Genomic DNA, 20335 nt, shown 5'->3' on the forward strand with positions numbered 1-20335 from the left:
CTTTTATACCAATGCTTACATTGGTAAAGCTTTTCAAATCTCAAACAAAATCAGCTTTAAAAGTATGTTGCAGCTGAATGCTATTTTTATTTAGGAAAAGTTTGAAATAATATTTTTCATTTCATCCTGCTGGTGGACTGTGACTATACGCTGATACAAATTATCTAAGAACAGTCTTTTTTTTTTTATGTGACATTGTAAAAGTTCAATAAAATGAGTGATGTAGAACAAGAGAAAAGATGAAAGAAACCTGACCACAATATATCAGGACAATGAATAGAAGTCCTTGGCTTGGCCTCAGGGAGGTTACACTTGGAAACAGAAAATATACACTAATTTTTAAAAAAATCAATGCTCGATATAAAGTAGTAATAAGTGATCGTAAAGAAAAATAACATAGGGGAAAAGGACAGAGAGTAATCTGAACTACTATTTAGAAGGAGTAGAAGGAATCAAAATATGTGTTTAGACAGGATGTTATTAGGAGCAGAAAGAGCCAGATTCTAGTCATCCCACTTCAAATAAACGTCAAGACTGGGCTGCTAGGCAGATGCAGTTTCAGAAGAAAGTTACTAGCCTCTTCTTTCATCTACTTTCCTTTCCCACTTTCCCAATGAGATTGACATCCCATTCAAACAGGAAATTTGGAGTTTTCATTGTTTATAACTCTGGGAACACACATTTCTCACTGCTGGGATCCCCCACCCATCTCAACCTTTAGTTTAAATATTACTTCCTTAGAAAGACAATACTGGAGGAGGGTAATATCTTGAGATTGATACTGAATATTGATAAGGAAACAGGCTGGAGTAAAATCCGATGAATTTTGATTTCGACATAAGGAAACATTTCTTGGTCTCATGATAAAATTCTGTAACAGGATAAGAGACTGAGATGTCATTTTCTTTCCTGTCCTTTGGGTACTTCAAACTTAGTAAGTTCAAAATAGAATCCATCATTTCCACCTTCCAATATATTGCTTCTCAGTTATATTGTTCTTTTTGTGTTGCATCATCCACTCCCCAGTACCCAAGGCAGGAAAATTTCTTCTTCCCAGAGTATCCCTTTCCTTTACTCTCCACAGCCATGCCATGCCCAAAGCCATTTGTTTTTGTCTTTTAATTATGCTGCAGCATCCCAACAGTCCTCAAGCCAATGCCCTAAATCTAGTCTCCACCATCCTTAATGTGAAGCTACACCAGTCTCTCCTCCAGTCTCCTTCCAAACCGTTATCCCACTCTAGACGGAATAACCTTCCTCAGGCATGTATTTAATTTTATCACCTCCCTACAGAAACACCACTGATAACTACTCTTCATCCCCAGGATAAAGTTCCAACTCCCTGACTGACATCTTAGTACTAGAAATGGCATTAGTCATAAAAATCCATAGTTACTCAAGAGACAACACAAAAAACTTTTCACCCAGAATTCTCTCTTTCCAGCTGCATATGATTCATGAACATTTACTACCTAGATTTTTGTTAAAATGTAGATTACAATAACAATATAAAAAATAGGTAAAACTGAAAGGGAGTAATGCCTCTGCCAAATAGCATCTTTCTTAATATAGTTTTATCAAGTCACCTAGCTTTCTGCTGAGTGACATCAGAGCTACAAGAGGCATCTTCATGGAAGGGAAAGCTTCAAGCAGAGACATAAAGAGCCAAAGGCGAAGAACTGAAGGAGCAGATTTGGTAAAAGCATCAAAAGTTAAACACATGATCCTAGAAGAATGAAAAAAAAAAAAAGTGGTAACAAATCCCACTTTGACAACTGCCCAGAGTCCGACAGGAGGTAAAATTATCTGGTGACCAGGCACTCTCATGGGCCTTGAGCTGGCAGAGACCAAGGCTACATTCAGAGAAGTGTCTTTGACTGTGACAATGAACATGATAACGTCTAGCAGCTTTGTTACTACAAAGACTGATGGAGGAGAATTACCTGTCTTGAACAAGAGAGATCAAGGACAGAAATGATGATCTATTTTCAAATACTTCAATGCTCTTATACACAAGATGGAATAGATTTATTTCATTTATTTTGTATCGCTATAAAAGATAACATTAATTCTGAAAATCATAAGGAGGCAAACATCAGCTTACAAGTTCTCTATGCAGTTTATGTCTTGCACAAAGGCATTTGGCCAAAGGGGCAGGTAGGTTTGCAATCCAGCCAATACTCCTATTCAACATGCTACGTGACCTTGAGCTGCAATAGCCCAGGAAAAAGGGCGCCTTTTTGTAAGTCAGCACAAGGAAGTGCCCTTTTTTAATACGGACAAGAGCCCTGTGACCCCCAACTGAAGTCAAGAATGTCTATCAGTATTGTCCAGAATCGACACTCACTGACTCAACCACAGGGTGCCCAAGCCGATGCTGGGTGTTCATCTGGGGGAGTGCCACACGCATGTTCTCCACCACATGAGGGACACTGAACTAGATGGCCTGGCAAGTTCTTTCCAGTTTAATTTCTCTGCTGCCTTGACTTTTTCACTTTGTTTTATGAATTATTCTGGGGATCCATGGTGTTTCAAAATTCCTCCCACACCTTTGATGGTGTAATTCCTCAAGCCTGCTTTGCTCTGGGAGGAAGAGAAGCAAATGCTATCACAGGCCAGCATTGGCTTACCATTCATGCTCTTCCATTCACATACCAAGTTATTAGGAAAAAATAACTCTTCTTTCTAGGTTCTTCCAGAGTTTTTCTGATACCATTACTAGAAAAGAGATACTACATTGAGAGTAATGACCACTCACCAACATGAAAGAAGTATCTTTTTATTCATGTGCTGAGATTCTTTTTTTCAAACTAGAAGTTTGTATCTTTTGACACCCTTCAGTCATTTCACCGCCCCATCCCCCCACACATTTGGAAATCTGTTCTTTGTATCCACATGTTCTGTGGGTTTTTTTTTTTTTTTGGCTTGTTTGGGGGGATTTTTAAAAATATTTCACATATAAGTGAGATTATATGGCATTTATCTTTCTCTGACTTATTTTACTTAGTCTAATGTCCTCAAGGTCCATTTATATTCTCCCAAATGGCAGGATTTCCTTCTTTTTATGGCTGAATAGTATTCTGTAGTGTATACATACTACATCTTCTTTATCCATTCATCCACTGATGGTCACTTAGGTTGATTCCATGTCTTGGCTATTGTAAATAATGCTGCAGTGAACATAGGGGTACTGTTATCTTTTTGAGTTAGTGTTTTTGTTTCCTTTGGATAAACACCCAGAAATGGAATTGCTAGATCAAATGGTAATTCTACTTTTAATTTGGAGGGGAAACTAATACTGTTTTCCACAGTGGCTGCACCAATTTACATTCTCATCAACAAGGCAGGAGGGCTCTCTCTTCTCAGTCTTAGAAACACTTGTTATTTCTTGCCTTTCTGAAAGTAGCCATTCCAACAGGTGTGAGGTAATAGCTCACTGTGATCTGATTTGCATTTCTCTGATGGTTAGTAATGTTGAGCACCTTTCCTGTAGCTATTGGCCATGTGCACGTCTAATCTGGGAAAATGTCTACTCAGATTCTCTGTCCATTTTTTAATCAGATTAGAGTTTAATTAATTAATTAATTAACTTGGGGGGAGGAGGTAACTAGATTTATTTAATTGTTTATTTTTAGAGGAGGTACTGGGGATTGAACCCAGGACCTTGTGCATGCTAAGCCTGTGCTCTACCACTGAGCTACACACTCACCTTGCTATAGTATTTTGATGAAAGAAGAGCTCATATTCCTTCAAGAGCTTGAGCCTGAAGCATCTCTGCCTGCCTCTAGTGGAGCTACTGACAGGGAGTAGGGACATCACATAAAGGTGTATGCTAAGCATGTGCTCTACCACCAGAGCCATAACCTTCCCCCAGATTAAGAGTTGCTATTCATTTTTAAAAGAAATGTATAGAAAAATTACTTTATAATGTATACATATAGCTATAATATTTCAAATCATGCCTCATTTATACAGCACTATCTCTTAAATAATTCATCAACATACAAAATTTATTATATAATTCATATTCCATGTGGGCTCAGCAATGCACACAAGGTTTGTTAAAACAATGGCCATATAGGACATGCAGAAAATATGTACTCTTTCTGCTTTACTCTTTCATAAGAGATACTTTTCTTTCAAAGTTTGAATTGAATCTTATTATTACATAATTTATGAAACTGAAATGCACAGCATTACAACCATCTTTCTGTAGCACTTTATAAAATACACAGTAGTTTTAAATATATTATCTTATTCAAACTACAAAACTACACCGTGAGACAGGCAGAGATTCTAAAACTTTTCAGGTATCCACATGTTTATTCAGTCCTTCACATAAAATCAAATAAATATTTAGCCAATACACATACTAAAATGGTTTTAAAAGCAAAAGATGCAATTTTATAATTTTGCCTGTAGGAGGAGTGTTAGGCAGCTAATAATTAGCCATTCTGCACAAATATATAAATAAATTCTAAATTTGCTTTTATGTAATATTCTAATTTTACTTTATGTTAAACTAAATATAATATTTAACAACAACTAAAAATTTAGGGGGAGAAAAGCCCTAGAACAGAATATTTTTTCTCTCCAATACAATTGTTTTAAGGAAGAAAGCACATTCCTGTCGTTCCTCTACCTTAGTTCGGGCCTCACTAATGGGTTTCCTTTTCTCCCGTCTCTCCCTCTTCTTTTTTAATCTTTATTCTGATGACATAATCATCTTTGCTAATCTAGATTACAGCACCATGATAAAAAACATACAGCAACTCAGGATCAATGCGTGACGAGTAAACTCCTGAGTGAAGTATCAACATCCATCCTTAATCTGGACACTCAGACTTCCCCTTGTGCACGTTTTTGGGAGCCTTCTCAAATTCGGCTCAAGTATCCTCAGCCTTTGGGAGAAGGGGGTCTCACCCTCAGCCCACAGGAAGGATCTTGATGCTTAAGAGACTGAGTGCTCTAGGTGGGGCATACACGCTCTATTAGGACAGTCAAACTGAAAGGAAGAAATGTAAATGCTTGTTCAGGATCAAAACATGTTGAATCTCTCACATACACACACCTCTCCCTTTCCTACTAGATTTGAATAAAGAAAAATCAAATTCACTGGCAACCATTTTATGATGACAGGAAAGACCACTTTAAGATGAAGTCAACGTTCTGAAAGAACTACCAAAATACTGTGGACTCAGCGGACACAGACACACCCCACTTGTATGCATTGCTAGCTTGCCTCCTTGCCTCTTTTCTTTTCCTACTCATGCACAGGACACCACTGTCTGCCCTCTCTGACTCTCCAAAACTGCCCAGTTCAAATCCTTTTCTTCAGTCTCCTGATCAAAATTAATATCATATTTTTATATATAATTCATTTATGTATATCCATAATTCTTTTATGTATACCCCAATTACATCTACTTTAAATATCTACCTTAATCCCCAATAAATTAAGGGTCACTCAAGAGTAGGTAGTAGAGCTCATCTGTCTAGCATCTTGCAGAGTGTTGAACACAAAGCATTTCAACATGAGATTCTTGAACTGAATGATATACAGTAATATCCACATAACAGTGTTCTGGATATTAAATCAATGAAACAAAATAAGGAAGCATTATTGAGTTGGCCAGTAAGTTTTCTCAACTTTTAATTGTCTCACCCTAATATCAATTTCAAACTTTTCCTTCTACCAATCCTTGAAAATCTTCAGTGGAAAGGAATAATAGTTCTGAATTGTTTCTTTTTCTTATAAATCACCTCCAAGTAAGCCAAAAGCTACCAAGATGAAAGATTACCTCCTTCACCACATTTTTTTTTTAAATTCAGAAACTCCTCATGAGTTTTTTGTGGTAGTTTCTTTAGAACCTCCATCGTGGTAGATGCCTTTTGGGGTGGGTGACTTTTCCACAAAGCTTTTTTTCTTTTTTTTTTTTTTTTTCTTTTTTTTAAAGTCTTCCTTCTATCCCATCCATTAAGGCTTGAGATGTAGGTTTACAAACCTTATTTACATTGTGAAACTCATCTCCCTTGGTTACAGCTGAGCAAAGCCAGGTCACTCTGAATCCCTTCCCCAGGAATTTGTAACTGGGACTAGGAGATTCCAAGTGCACGCTGGCATTGCATCCTGAGTACTTACTATGCAATGTTCTTCATCAATTAAAATTTACTGCAAATTTTCATGGTTAGTGAAGCTACACAGAAACAAAACCAGAAAAACTGAGCGTTTGATTCACAAGAGAACCAACCCTCCTTCTCACCCTACCCCTCGTGGGGAAATTAAGTCTCAAGGAAACAAAAGAATTTGGTCACCAAATTTTAAAAGTTGAAAAGAATTTTACTAATCCTCTTTCTGTTAACTTTAGCATTAGCAAATTTCTATTTTCCTGGGCACAAACCTAAGGACCTTCCTTTATTTTAGACGAATAATTTAAGCTTCCGGCTTCTCAAAACTCATCTAAAATTAGCAGTTAAGTGCTTAGTTTTGACCGAACCAGCAGGGGTCAGAGTCAGAACAAAAACCACGTAATGAAGGAGTCCATGGAAAGACATCAAACATTCAAGTGAGCAAAAATCAATTGCTTGCTGAACTGCAGAGATAACATACAAATAGCAAACATCTCAATGATGGTATTAAAAAGTGTGCAGGCCCCTTAAAAATAGTTCCTAAAGATTTTTTAAGTCTGAGGGAAGGTCCAAAGAGAAAACACTGATATGCTGATAAAAACACAATTTAAATAAGAAAAAAATAATTATAATCCTGCGGCTGGTTGCAGTGGGTTATAGAATCACATCAACAAGCGTTAGATATTACAAGTAGCTTCCTAAATTTGGCTTAAGAACAAATTCAAGGTTATTTTGCTTCCTTAAGTATGATTCTTTTTAATGACAAAATGATGTTCTGAAAATACTTACTTGTTACATCGGTCTTTATTCCTGAAATCTTTAACAGTGGTTCAACCTTCTCATAATAGACCTGGGCAGCTTCTTTTTTGTGGCTTTGGGGGTTAAGGAGTATTTTCAATGACTTTGGTCTGTTTGAAAAGCCTAAGAGGAAAATATAAAGACAAAATATATAAAGTCTCTGTCAGCCCTTTTTCTTTCCCTCTGAAACCAGACGCTAAGTCCCAGGAGAATGGTGTACACTTATTTAATTAGTATTTGCTATTTTTATTTGAAATTCTTGTAAGAGCTCTCATGAATATGGCATTATTTTAAAACATTTCACATTTCCTAGCAGTGAAATAGAAATATCCCTCTTAGAGTAAGTCACAAGTGAAAACAAAGCATTTAATTTATGAAGGAAGGTGTGACTGGAAGCAACTCTGAATATTAGGCAACGTTTATGTCTATTTACCAAACCACTGATAATATATCAAATATTCCTGTAGCATTTGTTTCTGGAGAAAAAGCAATGGACTGTAACAAACAGAAAAGTCCATTTCCTGTCCTTGGATAAATATGCTCATTATTGGAATGGGGCACTCTAGTGACCCCGGTGCTACCCAGGGCTGCCCTGCTGATGAGCCCAGGGCGGAGGAGAGTGTGCAGGGTGGGGTCAGGGCCAGCACCCAGAATGATGCATGCCGGGAGCTAAAAAGAGGGTTCAGGTCGGAGTTCAAGCCTGAAAAGGGGCCAAGGGAGAAAGAACTCTTCCCTCGGGAATTGGGAAAGTGACGCCTCTCAGCGGGGATTCGGGGATAGTGCTGCCTCACAGTTGGGGCTGAGATTTGATACTACAATTTTCTGGGCTTGCAAGATGCTTATCACTTAGGGCTTAGCTGGAGCAGGTGCACAGCCAATTTTCCGTTGTTAGGAAGGGGCAGGAGGGACGGAGGAGCCAGAAGGAAGCTGACGACCATTTCTTTCATGGTAAGCTGCTCTCACAGGGCCACGCTTCAAGGTTAAAAAAGCAGTTACTGACATCCATTTTTAATGAAACCGTTACTAAAGCCAAAAGACAAATGTCCATTACACCCAAGTCAGTCTTTATGCCTCGAGACAATATTTGATTTCTTACTGCATTTGATATAATAAAAAATTTTTTTCAACAGCACAGATTGTTTTGAATTCAGGGAAAGGTTTTGCTGAAGAAGAGATGGGAGGACACTGAACTCCTCACCTCTTCTGTAACTGGCCCTGGGCTCCCATTTTGGTAAGAGGCCTCGGCCAGTCTCCCAGTCACCCCGTTTTGAAACCTCAAAGCCATGATCAACTCCTTCCTTTTTTCCAATCCTTACATTCAAATGAGTGCCCAGATTCAAGAGGTAGTAGCCACTAGCTTCCTGACTATTGCCCTCCGGCTTGGGGTTCTCCAGGGCCACCCACAAGCACCCTGCAGCCCTGCTTCGAACGCATCCTCAGACATCCCAGCTCCCATCAGCCCAGCACTGGTCCACAGCCCCGGGGCTCATCACTGCCCGCGGAGCAAACCCGAACCTCTGAAAATGACCTCCAGAGCCCCCCACCCCAACCAACTCCAACCTACCCTTTCTCCTTCCTCTCTCATTCATACTCAAGAAATATTTATTGAGCATGTGTGCCGAGCACTGGGAAGAGGGAAAAAGTGATTAACATGTGGGTCAGGCTTTAAAGCAGGAAGGTGTTGCCACAAATAAAAACAGCACAAGACAAAGAACAGGTTTGTTAACACAGAGGCACAAAGTGCCACAGGAACGCACAAGAGGAGGGCGGTTAATTCTCATGAGGGATCCGGAAAGGGCTCATGGAGAAGGGAGTTTGTGAGTGCGGCTTTGGGCTCATGCTGTGTTCACTGCTTAGACTTCCCTCTTCCTCACACTTCATCCTCCCCTTAGCAAACCAGCAGAGCTAAGGCCAGGGAGGAAGTTCTAAGCAGTGAGAGCAGCCCAGCAAACGCTCGAAGCGAACTAAGTGCAGAGGGTCTTCTGCTCCATCTCACCCTCCCCGGCAGGTCCAGGTCAGCTGCATGACTGGCCAGACAGCAGGTCGGCCAGGCCTTCCTGTGGAAATCCCACCACTTCTTCAAAGCTCACTTCAAATGCTGCTCCCTCACTGAAGCCTTTCCTAATCACCAGCAAATTCCCCTCCCTGGCTTCCTGCTCCCATGTTCCTCTACGTATCTCTATTATCCATTTTTCATATCATTGACACAAAAAAACTCTGATAAAAGACCCAGTGTCTCAGGACTTCCACAGGCCAAGGTGCGACAACACGGAATGGACGAGACAGTAACGCATCACGCATGCCACACTGACTTTTTAAAAAACCCAACTCTGTGAGCCACACTGACACAAAATACACATGTAAATAAAGGGGGAGAGGGAAAAACTGTTTTACAGTAGGATAGCAACTAATAAATTGGGGGAAAAGACAGTTAGAAAATCACTATTTTCAACCATCATCATATGATGGATTCAGGCAAGTGGCAGCCATGGATGCTAAAACCATCGGTGACAGTCAGTTTGGGGAATAAAATTTTGACTTATTCTTAAACTCTGTCCCTCCCTATTACTCTATTTGCTGAAGGTAAAAAAAAAAAACAGTATTTACAGTAGGGAAGTCTGGCAGACACCTCCACAGTGAAGCCATCAAGGTTAACACCAGCCTGGGGGATACAAATGGACACCTGTGTACACGATACACAGCCCTGAGGACACACATGACATCCTGTGCCCGGAGTGCATAGCATGGACCTAACGTGATGAAACGCTCAGACAAACCCAAGCGAGGGGCATTCTTAAAAGAACTGCCTTAAACTTTTCAAAAATGTCAAAGCTATGAAAGACAAAGAAAAGCTGAGGAACTGCTCTAGATTAGAGGCCACTAAAGAATGACAGCTAAATGCTGTTTGTGATTCTGGATCAGGTCAGAACAAAACTGCGATGAAGGACAGTATTATTGTCCTTTAACCAGGAAGGACGAAGCTGATAAATCTAGGGCTCACTTTTATTGAAACATGAGGAGGACAATAAACTCATTCTAAACCCCAGAGTCCACGAGTCAGGCTAAATATCTGAATTAAGTTTACCTCATCTGGTAAATTTTGTGGGATATCCACCTGCATTTCTCCAGCAGGGACAGACCCAGTAAGAAAGGTGTCTAGGAACCAAATGGCAGTCCCCAAAAGTTATCAAAAAACCAACTTTTATTTCCCCCTCTTCCTATATGATGACTGTGGAGGAATAGGAGTTTATGGAAATGAGAAACAGTCATTTGGGGGTTGTGAGGATAATCACATTGTAATTCAAGGCTTGTAGATTTTACACGTATCTGCACGAAAGTGCAGCTACATGTGCCATCCAACTTTGTGACACAATTTGCTTAATAAGGCAGGAAAAGGGCTCAAATTATTTTTGAAGACTTTCTAAAATGATTTAAGCAAAATAATTTTATTTTTAAGCCTCAGTTAATAATAGCAGTGAAAGCTAAATGAACCAGAAATTCCTATTCCTTAGACATTCTGGTAAATCAAGGACTTTTTAAACATAAGTCAACAAAGCTAATTTTTCTTTTTTTACCAGAGCACATATTCATTTTCTCATTTCCCTTTTGCTTTTAAATACACTTAATATGATGATTATAAAGCTAGAGTCTAAGCAAATATACATTAGGTAGTAATTTGATACCAATTTAGAGATCAGAATGGGGATTTCTTTTGAATAAAGAAGGGTTTTTTTTTTTTTTGATGTTCTTAATTAGGTGGAATGAAGAGATATAATTAAAAAGGCTCCAACCTCCTCTCCTTCCATGCTCCCTCCTCAGCCAGTTCCTATTCTATTCAGTCTCTTGAACTTCTATGTTCCTTCTACCACAGTGCCCTTGCACCTGCTCTCCTCTTTGTCTGCCACCTACACTTTCTGCCACTTTACCCAATTAACCTCTTCTCTTTGTTTTGATCTCACCTCAGTCGTCATTCTCTTGGGAAAGCCTACCATGGCCTCTTGGCTTTGTGACTTCAGCTAGGTCATTCCCCCCTTATCATTTGCTCTTACAAGCCCATACACTTGCCAATCTTGATTTGTACCCTGTTGTAATTTTATATCTATTTATAATTTGTTCTTCCATATTAGACTGGAAACTCTCGGTTCTTCTTCTGTCCTTAGTGCAGGGCATGAAACAGATGATCAAACTTTTGATGAATGAGCACGAGGGCAGGGTTAGCTTTGGGCCATACAGATAACAATGACATCCACTCATTTATTCACAAGTAACTGCTGGCAGGTTCTAGAAGCTGAGGCTCTATCCACGAACAAGAACAGCTTCTGTCTTCATGAAGCCTCCATGCCCGTGGTAGGAGAAGAAACAGACAGGAGAATTCAGAGCATGTTAAGTGGTTAAAAAGTTCTAAAGCTAAAAATGAAGGTCAGCAGCGAGAGAGAAGGAAGGCAAAGATAGAAGGGACTTTCTGGCCAGAGAAGGTCAGATCACCGGGAGCCTAGCAAGCATCTACAAGGACTTTGGCTTTTGTTATGAGCAAGATAAGCAACATGGAGAATTTTCAGCAGTGAAGCAACATAACCTTAGGTGTTCAAAGGACCACTGCAGCTGCTGTATGGAAAGTAAAGGCAGGAGGGTAAGGGCCGGCAAAGCAAGAATGGCTGCAATATTGTAGGTGGGAAATCACTGTGCTTAGACTGGCGGGTTGCAGTGGACGTTGTGAGAAAAGTCAGATTCTAGATCTCCTTATTGAAGTATACTTGACATACACCATTGTATCAGTTTCAGGTATACAATATAATGACTGACATTGGTATCCATTGTGAAATGATCACCCCAAAAAGTCTAGGTACCATCTTTCACCATAGGGTCATAATTTTTTCCTCTTGTGATGAGAACTTTTAAGATCTACTTTCTTAGCAACTTTAAAATGTATTTTGAATATATTTAGATATAGTTTAAAGGAAGCATGGACAGGATTTGTTTACTCTTTGGATATGGTATGTGAAAGAGAACAAAGTGGAGTCATACGTGTGGCTGAATAAGGGAAAGTGAGGACTCAGAGGTAAGGACTAGTGAAAAAGTGGCAAAACCAGTGAACTGTGGGCCTAGTGGGATGGAAGGATTTTAGGAGTTGGGAGAGTTGATCTGGTGATCTGGGAAGACAGAAAGCAGTAGCCACAAGGAGGATAGGATGCTTGAAACTGGAACAGAGAGTTATCATTAACGACATGACCAAGATCTGATGAACTTCCATACTTGTCAGAATCACAGGAAGGGCTTCTTAAAACACAGATTTCTGGGTCCCAGGCCCAGAGTTCTGGACTCAGTAGTGTGGGTGGGATCTCAGAATTCATATTTATAACTAGTTCCCAGGTGATGCTGATAACGTTGGTCCAGTGACCACACTTTGAGAACCACTATGCTAAAATTATGATTATGGGGAAAGTGAAGTACAGGTCAAGATCTCTGAAGGAGGTAAAAAACAGAAATCTACAAAAAACACATAGAAGTATGACAGCAGTAGTGTTGGAGGGAGTGACAACGAGACAGGAGCTAAAGTCTTCAAGGACTGGGAGAAGGATGCAGCAAGTAGGGCTGGCTGCTGGTGTCTGGTGGATTGAGCTGAACAGTGCTGAGAATTTTTCAGAGAGTACACTGAGAAAATGGTCCCCAAATAGCAGTGAGATACAAGGAAGACATCAAGACTCTGACAACACCTCCAGGACCAGTTGCAGCAAATGCACAGCAGAAGAAACGACTACCACTTAAGAGGACTGTGAGGGAAGCTAAAGCTCCTGAAGAGCTGTGTCTTCCTACCAGAGCAAAAGGTGAGAGGAACACTTGGAAAAGTGGTTGAAAATACAGATTTTTGCTAATGATGAATCATTCACTCTATAAGACCAAATAAAATGGTGTCTGGAGTTCAGGAGGAGGGGAGATGGTGTCAGGTACAGAAAGAGCGTTAGAGGGATGGGAGTCCAGGTGATGAAGGACCTGAGGCAGTGACACGGTGTGCAAGAGACACGAACTGTGTGCAGAAGGAGGCGGGGTTTGAGGGTAGGGCGGCGGTGAGTGAAATCTATGGCGAGCACATGGAGCTCCATGGATTGTCTTCCCTCAAGCCAATGTCAAAATTAAGAAGCGAAGTTGCCCAGAGCTAGAGTTGCTATGAAGCCCCTTTCCCTCTGAGTCAACTAGCCAATGTTGGTGTCTGAAACTAGGTCTGCCTAAGGCACTAGGTCACACTCTGCACCAAGTGACCTCAGTGCAAACGTTCTACATCTGAGAACCGCATACAGAGTTGTATTCTGTACAGATTAAAATACACCATTGTGCAGAATTCAAAATCTCCTTATTCAGCTCATTCCCTGATATCCAGTTCCATTCCTGGGGGACAAACACTGGTATCACTTTGAGACTCTATTCTATGCATATATAAACATGTATGCATATGTTCTATGGATTTTCACACAGACAGCAGCAACCCTACCCACTATTCTGTACCTTGCTTTTCCTTTTGTAATGTTTTGGAGACGATTCCATATCCCTACATAGAGTACCATCTCAAGAACAGGCATCTTGATTTAAAGCTACCTAGTTTTCTTTGTATAGATGAAACTCAAATGTAATTAATTAGTTCCCTGGGGATGAGTATTTAGGTTGTTTTCAATCTTCTTTTACTACAAATAATGCTGCAATGAATGTCATTTTGCATCTATTTACATAAAACTGCAGTACAAACTTCTAGAAGCAGAATCACTGAATCAAAGGGTATGCACCTTGAGAGTGTATATGACCAAATTACTTGCCATATAAACAATTTAGAGTTGTGATTAAAAAAAAAAAAGGTAAATGCTACAGTAAAAGTAATTGGTCTTAAATCTTGGCTCCTCCATTTGCCAACTGCGTGACTTTGGGTTATTACTTAACTTCTCTGTTCCTCAATTTCCTCATCTGTGATATGGGGATAAGAGTCCTCACAAAGGTAATTGTGATGATTAAATAAGGAAACATACAGTGCTTGGAAAAGTGCATGGCACATAGTAAGCACTCAATTAGTTACCTATTATTATTGCTACCAATTTACACTCGACCAGGAACTTAGAATGTCTGTTTTCTTATACCCTTGTAAACCCAGGATATTTTCAAACTTTTTGATCTTTGACAATCTGAGGTGAAAATTGCACATTCTACTTTCAATTTACATTTCTCTTATTATGAAAGAGGCTGAGAAACTTTGCAAATGTTAAAAGAGCTACTTTTATTTTTCCAAGAACTGTCAGTTTATATCACTAGCCAATTCTTCCTTTATATTGCCTTTGTCACATTAATGGTACATTAATGGTAGCAGTGCTTCATACAGTAAGAAAACCAACATTTGTTTGAGTTACAAGTACTATGTTATGTGAGTTACAAGTACAGTGTGTCAATTAGTCTTTGATTTTATTTATGCTGTTTTCTCTATGCCAAAAGTTTTCACTTTTATGTACCTATAGTTGAATTTATCCATCATTTCTTTTACAGCTTCTGGGTTTTATGTCATATTTAAAGTTCCCTTTTGTGACTCAAAACCCTATATTTTTCTAATAATCTTATGGTCTCAAGTTCCTATTTTATTTAATCCTACCTGAAATTTATATGGATAGAAGGTATTGGGAGTTTACGTTTTTCCAGATGGCTATCTGTCCTAGCAGCATTCTCTGGATAATCCATCTTTCTCCCACAGGTTTCAAATGCCACCTTTTGATATACTAACTTTCTGGATGTGTTTGGATTTCTTCTCTCTGAGGTCTATTGATTTATTCACATCAGTACCATAGTGTTTTAAATATTACTTTTATTTTATGACTTAATAGCTGGTAGAGTTTGTCTTGCCTTCCTTATTACTTTTAAGAGTTTCCATGTCTATTTTTATACATAATCTTTAAAATCAGTTTGTCTAGTGTGAAAAAATTCTTCTGGTATTTTATTGGGATTACATTATATATAAATTATCTTAAGGGCAATAACACTTCTATGAGATTCAGTCTTTCTTTATAGAAATAGGGTATGCTTTTCCATAGTAAGTCTCCTGTGTCCCTCAGTACCATGTTAAATATTTTTAAGATAAATGCTGGGCAGTTCTAGGTTTTTCATCTTTTTTATCTGCTGTGTCAAAAGTTCCTGATTCTACCTTTTAATGAGCTATTGACTATATATATCAAAACTATTGATTTCTACACCTAGCATTTAATTCTCTTATTGTTCATCAGAGATTTTTCCTTTATCCTCTTGGATTTTCCAGGCTAATAATTATTTCATCTTCAAATAATGGTAATTTCACTTTCCCCTTTCCAACTGTCATACAAATTTTCTTCTCTAGTCTACTTGCACTGGTGGGTTCCACCAGAAGAATGTGACTGACAGTGCTAACAACTCTTGTCAGTTTCAGGAATTAATGGGACGCCCTCACATGTTTCTCCATGTAGGCTTTAAAATGACATATATAATAATCATGTTGATAACACAGCCATCTATTCTTATAATATTAAAGGTTTCTTGACATTCATAAGTAAAATCAATCTATACTTTTCCTTTTTTGGAATTCATAATCAGATGTTGGTATTAATTTCACGCCAACTCTATAAATAACATCTAGGAGTTTTCCTTCTTTTCCTAGGCTCCAGAATTGTTTAAATAGTATGGAAGTTTTCTGTTCCTTAAAGATACAGTATATATCCTTTGGAAAATGTCAGAGTTGGAGCTTATTTCAGAAATAAAAAAAAATTTGTTTCTTTGGCGGTAATTAGTCTGCTTACATATTCTGTGTCTTCTGGAGTCAGTTTGGCCATTTTTATTTTCCTAAACAACATATTCCTCCATTTTATCCTGCTCCTAAGAGGCAGCCCAGGTTGCAGGCTGGATTCTGGACATTGTCCTGCTACTGAGTAGTAGCAATAGCACTATTTCCCCCTGATAATCAGAATTAATCACCTTTGCAAGCATAGCAATTTCATTATTATTATTTTTTCATTTGTTGGTTCCTAGTCACATGAACCAATAATGTGGCCGGGTAGCTGTCAACGTCCAATTCCACTGAACCATTGCCACATTCCCATATGAAAGTATTCTTCTCCTATACTAAATACAGCTCTAAATCAACAGAGTTCAAAGGTATAGAGGCCAGAAGCAAGAAATATTATGAATGGGTCACAAGAGATGAAGGTAAGAGATGACATTTCTATCTCCACTCATCGGTCTACAGATCCATGTATTCTGTTCATGAACTACAAACTACTTTAATATCACAAGACTCAGTCTCCCAGGTGGAATTCAATGAAATTCAATAGGAAACAAGGTAGACTAGCAAATCCCATACTTGTCAGCCAATTGTCTCACTTTTTTGTATGTAAATGAGTCCCTTGATCAAAAGCAGTATTGTATAGGACGTAAATTCATTGAACAAGGCATTTAGCAGGGCCACCAATGGTAGTGGTGGCAGAAACATGGCAGACAGGAAGTGCAAATCCGTATCAGAAGTAAGCGTTCATAGCGGCCACCCACCTTCCTGGCAGGAACGCAGCACCTGACCACGGTGCTGGGAGGGGGCACAATCCGCCCACCTGCCTCCCCAGAGCGCAGCATCTAACTGCAGCATTGGGAGGGGGAGTGACCCACCCACCCACCAGGTAAGAGCTCAGCTCCTGACCCAGTGTTAGGAGGGGGCACAATCTGCTAGCTGACAGCCACTGGGAGCAGCACAGACGAGGGCACCAACAGAGGGCCTCTGAAAACAGCAAGCTGAGTTCACGAAACAGGGCGAAGACACAAAGACCTCTCGATAAAATCATTAAGAGCACGCCGTCTCCAGGAGAACTAGATAACTGATATTCCTTAAGCCACGGTGCCAGAGAGATATGAGCAATATGAAGAAGCAGAGGAACCACTCCCAATTAAAAGATCAAGAGAAATCCCCTGAAAGCACTATCATGGAAATAGACATTGATGGCCTACTAGATCAAGATTTCAAAACAGGACTGATCAAAGTACTGAAGGAACTAAAAGAAATAGTGTTTAGAGATATAAAATATGTCAAAAATGAAACAGAAGCTATAAAGAAGAACCAAATAGAATTAGCAAACTCATTTGCTGAGATGAGAGCTAACCTAAGGGCTGTACAAAGCAGGCTAGATAATGCAGAGGAATGAATAAGTGACCTAGAAGACAGGACAACAGAAAGCACCCAATCAGAACAGCTGAGAGAAAAGCAAATAAAAAACAATGAAAACAATATAAGGGACCTATGGGATAATATAAAGCATGCCAATCTAAGCATAGTAGGGATTCCAGAAGGGGAAGAAAGAACAAAGGGGACTGAAAAGGTACTGGAAGAAATCATGACTGAAAAATTCCAAAACCTAAAGAAAGAATCAGATATCCAAGTACAGGAAGCTCAGAGGGTCCCAAACAGGAAGAACCTAAACAGACCCACACCAAGACATATTATAATCAAGATGGCCAGAGTCAAGGATAAAGAAATGATTCTAAAAGCTGCAAGAGAAAAACAAAGAGTGAGTTTCAAGGGAACCCTCATAAGGCTCTCAGCTGATGTCTCTACACAAACACCACAGGCCAGAAGGGAGTGGCAAGATATATTTAAAGTCCTGAATGAAAAAAAGATGCAGCCTAGGATACTCTATCCAGCAAGGCTATCCTTTAGAATAGAAGGAGAGATAAAGAACTTCACAGACAAGCAAAAACTAAGAGTTTAGCAACACTAAACCCATGCTAAAAGAAATATTGACAGGTCTACTCTAAATAGAAAAGAAGCAGGATGCTACAAAAATGAGAAACTCATAACTGGAAAGGAGATAACTTCCATGAATTACAAAAAGAATAAACACAAAATTGTAAAAGAAGACATCTAAATCATTAAGAGTAGGAGAGGGAAGCAAGGAAAGCCACTGTGGAAAACAGTGTGGAAATTCTTCAAAAGACTAGGAATAGACTTACCATGACCCAGGAATCCCACTCCTGGGCATATATCCAGAAGGAACCCTACTTCAAAATGACACCTGCACCCCAATGTTCATAGCAGCACTATTTACAATAGCCAAGACATGGAAGCAGCCTAGATGTCCACCCACAGATGACTGAATAAAGAAAATGTGGTATATTTACACAATGGAATACTATTCAGCCACAAAAACTGACAACATAACGCCATTTGCAGCAACATGGATGCTCCTGGAGAAAGTCACTCTAAGTGAAGTAAGCCAGAAAGAGAAAGAAAAATACCATACGAGATCGCTTATATGAGGAATCTAAAAAAACAGTGAACAAACAAAAAAAACAAATACAAAACAGAAACAGACTCATAGACATAGAATACAAACTTGTGGTTGCCAAGGGGGCGGGGAGTGGGAAGGGACACACTGGGATTTCAAAATGTAGAATAGATAAACAAGATTATACTTTATAGCACAGGTAAAAATATACAAGATCTTGTGGTAGCCTATAGGGAAAAAAAATGTGACAATGAATATATATATGTTCGTGTATGACTGAAAAATTGTGCTGTACACTAGAATTTGACACAACATTGTAAAATAACTATTATTCAATAGAAAAAGGTAAAAAAAAAAAAAAAAAGTAAGCGCTCATAGCAATAAAGCCAAGCCACTGACCTATCACAAAGCAGCGGATCCAATGTAATCAGCCTACCACCAAGTGATTGACTAGTTGCTCTGGGATGTGGGGTTTATCCAGGGCTCAAGGGTGACCTGTTTGCATGTAGAGTACTTGGCAATGGTGGTGGTCAAATCAGCCTAGGTAAACCCCTGTATTTTTCTCATTCCTGCCTTAAGGCCACTTTGTTTATATGTTCATTGTACAAGCCCTGGGGTTGCTCTGAAAAGTTGCTAACATCTACAGAATGGGACATCTTGCCTACCTGATTTCCTCTTGCAGAATAAATTCTTTTTGGTGAACATTTACCTGAAACACAAATCTCATCTTCTTTTCTTATTCTGGGGAAGCCACCCATATACTTTTCCTTTATACATCCTTGTCACCAATTTTCATCTTTTTCCTCCAGCTATTTGGCCAAGCTCTTACTCACTGCCCATGCTTTGAGATACATCAATCCCTCCAGCTATCAATCCTTAACAACTAGTATCAGCTGTTTGTCCACCAGAAGGATCTCCCTTCCCTGCTGTTTTTTAGAAACACTCAAGTAGGGATGTGATGCTTCAGGAGCTTATTTCTACTGTATCATGCAGAGCTCTCTCTAAATAGGCCCCATTTATTTCCCTTAGTTTACTGGTCATAGAAAACGTCTCATGAGGCCATGTATGTTGGGTGAAGATAAAAAAAAAAAAAAGTAATGCAGCAACAGTGGTAGGACGTCAGCACATTCAATGTACTAGAACTTTCTCCCCTAGTCCTTTAATAGCATTATCTGTATAAAACAGCTTTCAATTTAAAATAGCTAATGTAATCTGATTTGTATCAACTGATCTCTGATCAATAAAGATGTTTAACAGACATCTCAAATATAAGTACTCAAAACTGAAATTCTGATTTTCCTCACCAAACCTGGTCTATCTACCCACCAACTTCCCCATCTTACTAAATGAAAACTTTATCCTTCCACTTGCTCCAGTCAGAAACTTCACTTTACTTTGAAAACTGGTCATTAAAAATAACTAATTAAGCATTTATCCTGCCTTCCTCATATGTACTATACTTCTGGGTAACCAAACAGTACTACTTGCAGAAGCAACATCATTTTTTTTTTTTTAAAGAGTATCACTTATTTAGGAAGAATGAGTGAATTGGAAAACCCTCATGATCTCCTTCTATTTAAATAATAAGTTCAGACAAGGATAATCAATGTGCATTAAAACCATTAGATGAAATATTTACCAAGGACTAGACATTCCCCTGGTCCCTTAGTACCACCCAACAAATGATCTACTAGTTTCACATAGAGACATTACAATGGAAGGATCAAGCTTTTACCTCCTTGACTCAGGGATTAATCTTAGCCTTGGAGAAGCCATCTAGGCCTCATTAATAGTGGCGGATCAGACATTATGTACCTCCTGAGATTATAAAAGTGCACAGTACCACTTATGAAGTATTCTTGCCCAGAATTTACAATATGAATTTAATTAAGCCTTTAGATTGAAAATCCAGTTTATGGGAAATACAGGGAATAGAAGAACAAGTTAAATGATACTCTCAAGAAGCAAACAGATAGGAGTATAGCAGTACTGCTCAAAGTGTGTGTCAGACAGCCCAGCATCGCCCAGCAGCTCATGAGAAAAGCCCACACCAGATCCACTGAATCAGAATATCTAAAGCAGAGGCCAATCAGAGCAGCGGCCAATAATCCATGTTTAAAGGGGCTTAGGGTTCCTCATGAATA

At 39.1% G+C, this 20335-nt stretch overlaps 1 protein-coding gene across 1 annotated transcript in view; it reads right to left on the minus strand.

Annotated features, from left to right (window-relative positions):
- CERKL (ceramide kinase like) overlaps window positions 1–20335 on the minus strand; it is a 106736-nt gene that overhangs the window by 25592 nt on the left and 60809 nt on the right. The window contains exon 3 of the mRNA XM_032479872.1: window positions 6919–7050. Coding sequence (XP_032335763.1) covers window positions 6919–7050 — 132 coding nt within the window. The remainder of the gene's footprint in view (window positions 1–6918; window positions 7051–20335) is intronic.

This window comes from Camelus ferus, chromosome 5 (assembly GCF_009834535.1).
Source record: "Camelus ferus isolate YT-003-E chromosome 5, BCGSAC_Cfer_1.0, whole genome shotgun sequence".
NCBI classification, from domain to species: domain Eukaryota; kingdom Metazoa; phylum Chordata; class Mammalia; order Artiodactyla; family Camelidae; genus Camelus; species Camelus ferus.